This window comes from Elephantulus edwardii, unplaced genomic scaffold, assembly GCF_000299155.1.
Source record: "Elephantulus edwardii isolate Elephantulus edwardi_28Jun2011 unplaced genomic scaffold, EleEdw1.0 scaffold00026, whole genome shotgun sequence".
Classification (NCBI taxonomy): Eukaryota; Metazoa; Chordata; class Mammalia; order Macroscelidea; family Macroscelididae; genus Elephantulus; species Elephantulus edwardii.
The window spans coordinates 19,634,172-19,642,456 of NW_006399776.1; the positions used below are offsets into that span (position 1 = coordinate 19,634,172).

Genomic DNA, 8,285 nt, shown 5'->3' on the forward strand with positions numbered 1-8,285 from the left:
TAAACTAAATTTTTTTTAAACTATAGTTTTTAATTTTTCACATCATTAGTATGAAAAATCAAGAGCTTACTGTGGTGTTAAATGTTGCTGTTTTCAGGTGCTGGCAAGTTTATGACTTCTCATGACCCTATGAACAACATGGTGCTAGATGATAGATGGGAATAATGTAAGGAAAGAAGAATGGATATTCCTTTCTTTAGAAAGCTCCCAGTTTCAAAGCCCTGTGGGATTTACAATTTGCAAGCATTAACTAACCAGCTCATTAGAGAATGACTTGCCAGAACTGTCAGCATTTTCTTGAATGAAGTAATGCTTTGATATTGGCACCTGAGGGAATGTTTTCTTATAGAGAGCTGGGGCATGGTTGTATCTAGCTCTGGGCTTTTATCACAATGTGGTTCCATCGGATGGCCTCGAACCATGCCAAGGTTTGGTTCCCACTTGCAGCTAGAGATCTTGTGGATTCCACGGATCCTTTCTATGGTGCCATGAATGAGGTTATTTCTCAATATGTACGATCGGTTAGCTTCTAACTCAATTCTCTCAATCATCATGACATTACAATACTCATTGCTGCTTATTTTGGGAAAATTATAATGTAACTTTTTGAATTTCAATGCTGAAGGTATAACATCCTTGAATTTGCTGAGTCTGGTATTTTTATCTAACAGGGTCAAGTTCATTGATACCTCAATGGTTTGTTTGCCTTCACCACTTTTTGTTATATTGTATGCTGCCTTTTCTTCTGAAAAGTCTCCATTAACTATCTCCATCGTGCTCTCCAAGTTTCCTGTAAGAATTAACCCCAGGTCCAGCAGTAGCAGAGAAAATGTCTCCATCTCAAGAGTACAACCTTTTTTAAAAAAAGAGAGAGAAATTAAAACATAAAAGCAAGGACAATATTGTGAAAGTAGTTATCTCAGTTTCCCCACGACTATCCTTTACATATAAATTCTTGTGTGTAAATGGACGTATCATGTACTAAAAAGGCAATCACCTATGGATCATGAAAATGCAGCTTCAGTTTCCTGTTCTTCTACTTTTGAGCAATTTATACTACTTCAATTAACCTGTTTCCCATCTGGGGAAAAAAAAAACAACAAAAACCAAACAAACAAAAAAACCAGAGAGAGAGAGAGGGAAAGACAGTGAGCATTAAGTTGATATATTTAAAGTGCCAAGCACCAAAAGGTTATTTCTCTTATCTAAAATATTACTGTAGGTATCATCTATCATCCCCATGGGGGGTATAATAATCTCACCCAACACAGCCATCTCTTACTGCATCTCCTACAGCCTCACACAGTACCTGGCATGTTAGCCCCTAGAAAAAACACAATGTCAATTCCCCATCTCTCCTTTTTTTCCTCTATTCATTCTCTGTCATGGTATTTCTTTTTTCTTTACCAGTATCTTTAGCAAGTTGATCTGTAGAGAATTATTCCAGTTTGTCAGAGGGCTAGAAGTGAAATTTTGTTTGTTCCTGGATGATACTGTTATCAGGTCACAGTGAAGGAGGGGCAAGAAAGGGGCGGATAGAATTGCAGGAGGCTGAAGGAGGAAACAATGTGGAACCAAGAAATCTCAGAGAACTGAGCAAAGTGTCCATATGACAAGTTACAATTTGAATGACCTGAGAGTGACTATTTCTTCTTCTTCTGTGACTCTTCCTTGTCTCCTTATACTTTAACCCAGAAGAATTTTTCTTTTTTGTTTTGTTTTTGTTTTTCTGAAGCACAGCAGATTATATTGTACTTCATATAACATGGTCTTTTTTACTTAATTGTTACTCTTTCTCCACATATTAAAGTTGAAAACTTCCTTGGTATAGAATATAATTCCTCTTTTTTATTCTATACTGCATCAAACACTGTTTCTCAGCAAAACAAACAATAACAACATAAATTGTCTTAATCATTGTAGAAAATATTTTCATTAAAGTCATCACTGAAAATTCTTAATGGAAATCCCAGAAAGAATGATTTTTTTAGGGGTTTATTTCTTTTTATTGTTCTAGAAGGATCTGATTTTTTCCTTTACTCTCTTTAAGAGAATCCTTCTATCATATGTATGCCTCCTGAACTATTATCTCTACCTACCTCCTGATTGTCAGTCTTCACTCTTGTGATTTCTTTAAAATGCTTCTTTTAAAAAAAAAAAAGCCCCATGATGCAAAAATCTTGCAATAACATTATTCAGAAACTTTGAAATATTTCTCATTGTCTACAGGAGGACAGCTAAGGTGCTCTTTGACCAAATTTTAACCGCCCATTCAAGGCTTATATACCCCTTTATTTTCCACATAAATATGCTCTAGTCAAAACTGTGTGACTCATTCTTCTCTGATACATCCTATGCTGTGTTTGCATTTTGCTTCTTTCTTTTCTGTCTCTTTAAATTCTTAAAAATCCTGCTCTTCAATACACTTTACCACACTCAAATGACTCTTTTGAACTTATCTTTCACTTCTCATTACACTCATCTGATATTAACACATATGCATTTTTAAAAAAAAATATTGTATTGTGGCATTGTCGAGCCTGCATGGTGCAGATAGTTTAATGCTCAGCTGCTAAATGAAAGGTTGGTTTATTGAGTTCATGTAGGAAAACTTCAGGAGAAAGTCTGATGCTCTACTGTCAAAGAAAACAGAAAATCAAACATTAAAAACACAGCCAACCATCTTGTCGTTGTTGTTGTTGTTGTTAGTTTCCATCAAGTGCCCTGTTACCCATAGTGACCCTAAATATAGCAGCTCTGAAGTCTGGCCCTGTCCTGAGCCAGTCTCACTGACTCTGACACATCTACCCCTTTGCCCCAGTTATTGTATCAATCCATCTCATCCGGGGACTTCTCCTGCGCTGTCCCTCCACCCTTCTGAACATAATGCCCTTCTCCAAGGACTGATCTCTCCTGGCCACATGCCCAAAGTATGTGAGATGAAGGTTCAAAATCCTTACCTCCAAGGAGAAGCCTGATTTCATCCTCTCCAATACAGACCAATTTTTTTTTCTTGGCAGTCCATGGTATGTTCAAGACTCTTCTCCAGCACCACATTTGAAGACATCAATTCTTCTTCTGTCTTCCTTACTCATTGTCCAGATCTCTGAAGCATAGCAAGTAATTGTGAAGACCATGGCCTGGATTAGGTGCATCTTAGTGATTTTACATACTCTGAAGAGATCCCTGACAACAATTTTCCCAGTGCAATTTGTCTTTTGATTTCCTGACTGCTGATGCCAAGAGTATTGATTGTGGAGTTGAGCAAGCTGTAATTGCCAGCAACCTCAATCTCTTCTCTATTATGGTGCTGCCAAATGGCCCAGTGGTGAGAATCTTTGTTTTCTTGATGTTGAGCTTCAATCCGTATGAAGACTACAGTCCTTTAACCTTGAAACAAGAGCTTCAGGTCCTCCTCACTTTCAGCAAGCAAAGTTGTGTCATCTGTGTAACATAGGTTGTTGGTGTGTCTTCTTCCAATCTTGATGCTACATTCCTCCTCATAAAGCCCAACTTCCCAAATGATCTGTTCTGCATATAGATTTAAAAAGTATGAAGACAGGATGCATCCCTGATTCACCTCTTTCCTGATTTTGAACCATGCAGTGTTTCCTTGCTCTGTTCCAAGAACTACCTCCTGGTCCAAGTATAGGTTTTGCATGAGCACTATCAAGTGTTCTGGGGTTCCCGTTTTCCTCAAGGTTAGCCACAATTTGCTATCAAATGCCTTTGCACAGTCAAAGAAACACAGATAGGCATTCCTTTGCTACTCTATACTTTCTGCTAAGATTCATCTGCCAAGCATAGTTCTACTCTATGATACATCAGGTCACCATATGTCAGAATCAATTTGATGGTAACTGGCTTGTATATTGTTGTTGGTTTTATTGTTAAGTGCCATCAAGCCAAGTACGGCCTATAGTGATCCTATGAACAACTGATCTGAATACTGTCCTACCCTGTGCCATCCTCACAATTTCCAACACACTCAAGCCCATTGCCACAGTCACTGTGTCAATCCAACTTGTTGAGGGTCATCCTCTCTTTCACCAACCCTCCACCTTCCCAAGCATAATGTCTCTCCAAGGAATAACCTCCTCTAGCAACATGTCCAAGATAGAGAGATGAAGCTTCATCCAATTTGCCTCCAAGAAGCACTCTGGCTGCACTTTCTGCAAGACCTGTCTGTTTATCCTTTTGGCAATCCATGAGATCTTCAGCACTCTTCTCCAACACCACAACTCAAAGGCATCCATTCTTCTTCTGTCATCTTTAGTCTTTGTCCAGCTCTCAGAAGCATGGCAAGTGATATGTGCATTAGAGCAAAGAATCAGCATTTTCAGGCAATAGATTTGTTTCATTTTTTCAAAAAAATATATATGCCTAAATACTTGAGTCTTGTTTCCAGGGTAGTATAAATAGTTCTTTCTCAACTACTAACCTAAAGGTTGTCCTTTCAAGCACATTCAATGGTGCTGCAGAATGAAGCCTGATGATCTGCTTCCTTAGAGACTACAGCCAAAAAACCCCTATGAAGTAGTTGTACTTTGCATTGTGTAGGATCACTATGACTCAACAGACTCAAGGTAATGAATTTTTGTTTGGTCAGTAATTCTGTTGCTGGATTATTGTTGTTATGTATTGACTGTGACTCATAACAATCCTATGAACAATAGCTCTGAATTCTGCCCTATCTTAAGTCCATCTCACTGTTTCTGACTTGACAGACAATTAATAATTAATGACTATGTCAATGGGCTTAATGAAGATGGTGCAGGACAGGACAAGCTTTGAACCTTGTTCATATGATTGTCATGAGTCATAGCCAACTCTACAGCACCCAACAGCATCAACAGCAGTAACATTCACGAAAAAATGTGCCTTAAAGAGGATGCCTTGAACATAGACTTGTTTTGAGTTAAGGCAGGAATAAAAAGTAATTTGTAGGGCATTTAGATTGTTTCCAACTTCTACACCTTTCATGTCTGATAATAGCTGTACTGTTATTTTTAGAAAGACAATGAAGAGAAAAAGAAATCCAAAAGGAGACAAAAGTAGAGGGACTCCTAGTCTTCTAGAAATTGTTCTTTCAAGTATAAACAATTCACTGCCTGGGTTTTATTTTCAATCTATGAGCTGGGAGAAAACCAAACACAGAGACCTCCTTAAACTGTCACAATACATTTTAATAGGGCTTTTATTCTTATTCAATAAAAATACTCTGAGGATAGATTATACTGAAGAGTATTAGTTACTCACACTTTGATGAGAATGCTTTTATCTGCAAAACTTTGTTTTTAATTAGAAGGGAGAGTTTGGGGAGACAGGAGGAAAGTACTGGAGAGAAAATAAAGGTTTATGGAATCTGAGGAAATGCTTAGGAAAAGGAACTAGCATTCAGAAAGTAGAAGCAGGATCCAAAGAGATATGTTTCAGTTACTTCAAAGGTTTTTCTGGGAAATGTGATGACCAGAGCCCAACAAGCCAAGAGCTAGGAAAGTCATGTTCTCCTCTGATTCTATTTAAATGCTGAGCCCCTTGCTCTTTTGGTATCAGGCAAACTTCTATGGATACAAAAGTGACAACGGGATTTGCACAAAAAAATAGGTAATGGAACTCAGCACAGGAAGGATGTGTCCCAAGTGGAAGAAACCATGAGATGGGCAAATCTGGACTTTTTAATGAGGTTACAAGACATCCTTTAATCATGGCTCACCCCTCCCCACGTCTTATCAATCAGAACGTGATGTTTACAAAAGGCAGAACTAGTCACTAGCACAAGGATGCGTCCTTCTTTGATCTGGCCTTGATTGAAGTCCAGATCAAAAATAAAACATCTGAAGTCTCTCAACCGAAAAAAATCAAGATAGGTAGGGCTCTCTGTAGCTTTGTGACTCCCTCATGCCCACACAACTCACTGAGTTTCTGGCTCTCAGACAAGAGTGAGATAGTGCCATTTAGAATTAATGACCACATAATCTCCTCTTTGTTTTCCACCTATCCTTTACCCCTTCCAGCTCCTCAGTACTAAACCTTCCTTCCAGGATGCCAACTCATTATACTACCTCAGAGAATTGTGAGGTAAATAGACCAAGAACAAACCACAGAGGTTTTTTATCTAGCCCAACTCCTTCAATTTTCAGTTGAAGAAACAAATGCTCAGAGACAAACAGAATTTATCAAACTTTAAGAATAAGAATTTTTTCTCTTTCTCTTCCTTCTCTTCTTTTTATCCTTTAACTGTAAAGATAAGCTCATAACTGGATATGGGGCAATTAACCAGAGTTTATTTCCAAGAATTAAAGGAGTTTGTATTTTGGAACAAAATCCTCTCTACTACTCCCTCTGGGGAATGCAAAGAAGAGAGACCTTTAGCTTTGAAAGTTTCAATCCTTATCCCACTGGGAAATCCTTCTTTATTTTCCCCCACAGTCTTTAAGTAAAACAGTTTCCAGTTAGGTTTCTTCTGGTACCCATTTCCTCTCTTTTCAAGGAACAGAGAGGTGCTGAATAGCAATAGCTGCAGTTTGAGTCATAATGCACCATCTTTAGAGCAGACACTAAGATATGACTCCAATTATTTTTACACTTAGAATCAAGGCTGGGATTGTTTTTGCTGTTTTTGAGTTCCATTGAATCAGAAGTGACCCGTAGTTGACCCTCCAGTGGGTTTTCAAAGTCAGTTAATCACACAGGAGGAGATTACCCATCCTTCTCCCGCAGAGCAGCTGGTGGATTCGAACTGAATCACATGCTTCGAGATTGCAGTGCAGTTTCTTATCACTAGGCCACCACGGCTCAGGGTAAATTATTTAAAAGTAAGGTGGTGGCCTAGTGGCAAGAAGCTGCACTGCAATCCTGAAGGCACATGGTTTGAATCCACCAGATGCTCTGCTGAAGATGGAGGGGCAATCTCCATCTGTGCCAGTCAGATATGACTTGATAGTACACACAAGAAAGGAAAAAATGTGAGATGTTTTGTTCTCACTGGGGAGTTTTGCATTAATTTTTATTTTTAAATAATATTGAGTTAGAACAATCTATCTAGTTTACAAGTTGCTTTGATTTATTTCTTTAATTTTTGTGCCTAAAGTGAATACCTTACACACTAATCTCATTCCAGTTTAAGATTCACTGTAAATGCTCATCAAATGACTCAACAACAAGGAACAGGAAATTAAAACACATACAGAGTTTAATTCAGTAAAGATTTTTTTTAAATAGAAACATAATCAAAAGATTGTAGCTCAGCAACACTGGCAGGATAAATGACTGTTGGCTGCCCATTTCACTCAAGGCATTCACCCATGTCCACAGCTCAGGTCTGCCTCCAGAAGAACCAGAACCAATACCAATAAGAGAGTGAAAGAGAGCATGTCAGACTCAGGTGCGGGAATCAAGTTACTCAATAAGTCCCTGAAAATTAATTGCCCCAATATCACTACAAGTGACAAGAATGAACCCCTCCTTGGGGGAGATGTGGTACCTGCAGACAGGATATCTGGTACCTTCAATGAGCTCACAGGCTGTCATTTTGAATTTAATCCTGCTCTGGAAGCAGGGAAAGGTAGAATGGTTGTGGCAAGGGAGCTTCTCAAGAGAAGTGCAGATAGCGTTGATTTTTCTAGGCCTCTCGTGGATGAAGACATGCTCCTTTTTGCACGTGTTGCCGGGTTCCTTGATGACTCTTTGTAAGATCATGTAGTTGCAGTATCTCATAGGAACATCAGTCCGAGGGTAGTCCACATTCAATTGCTCAAAGCTTGGCATCCTTGCCTCTTCATGCATCTCATTTTCCCAGAACAGAAGCAGCAGGAAAATTATCACCATGAGTATTATCAGGGGTATGAGTCCCTTCACATCTTTTGCTGTAATTCCTATGGAGTAAGGGGAGACAGAAGTAATAGAGGGTGGTTGTCAAAACACTTTCTTTCCTATTATTGACTTTGCTTCCATATTATTCTTGAGACCGTTTTTCTTTTCTCTGCTAATTAAAATTGTATTGACCCTACAAGATCCAGTTGGAGGCATGTGTCTCTAAAAAGTCATCTCTGACTGTCTATTTCAGTTCTCAGAGTTTGCTATTTAACCATTTGCTCATTATACCCCTTGTGTGTCTTTTACCTCCCCAAGTTTCTTGATTATAGGTATCATGTCAGTTTCTCCAGAATCCTTCAAAGTGCTTACCAAGAACAGAACATATGGACAGTGCTCACAAATATCTGTGCTTGATTGTTTTAGTCTTATTGCTGAATAACCTTATCTCCCATCCTTTTTCTCCATCC

At 38.6% G+C, this 8,285-nt stretch overlaps 2 protein-coding genes across 2 annotated transcripts; both read right to left on the minus strand.

Moving 5' to 3' along the window:
* Positions 1 to 230: 230 nt before the first annotated feature.
* On the minus strand, positions 231 to 839 carry RNASE11 (ribonuclease, RNase A family, 11 (non-active)). Its single transcript, XM_006883279.1, has one exon. The coding sequence runs from the start codon at positions 837 to 839 to the stop codon at positions 231 to 233; it is 609 nt and encodes a 202-aa protein (XP_006883341.1).
* Positions 840 to 7,401: 6,562 nt separating this feature from the next.
* On the minus strand, positions 7,402 to 7,845 carry RNASE12 (ribonuclease, RNase A family, 12 (non-active)). Its single transcript, XM_006883097.1, has one exon. The coding sequence runs from the start codon at positions 7,828 to 7,830 to the stop codon at positions 7,402 to 7,404; it is 429 nt and encodes a 142-aa protein (XP_006883159.1). The 5' UTR covers positions 7,831 to 7,845.
* Positions 7,846 to 8,285: the final 440 nt, after the last annotated feature.

Bases quoted from the DNA above. Each gene is read 5' to 3' on its own strand.
- RNASE11 (XM_006883279.1), bottom strand. From the start codon at position 839: ATGGAGACATTTTCTCTGCTACTGCTGGACCTGGGGTTAATTCTTACA.
- RNASE12 (XM_006883097.1), bottom strand. From the start codon at position 7,830: ATGGTGATAATTTTCCTGCTGCTTCTGTTCTGGGAAAATGAGATGCAT.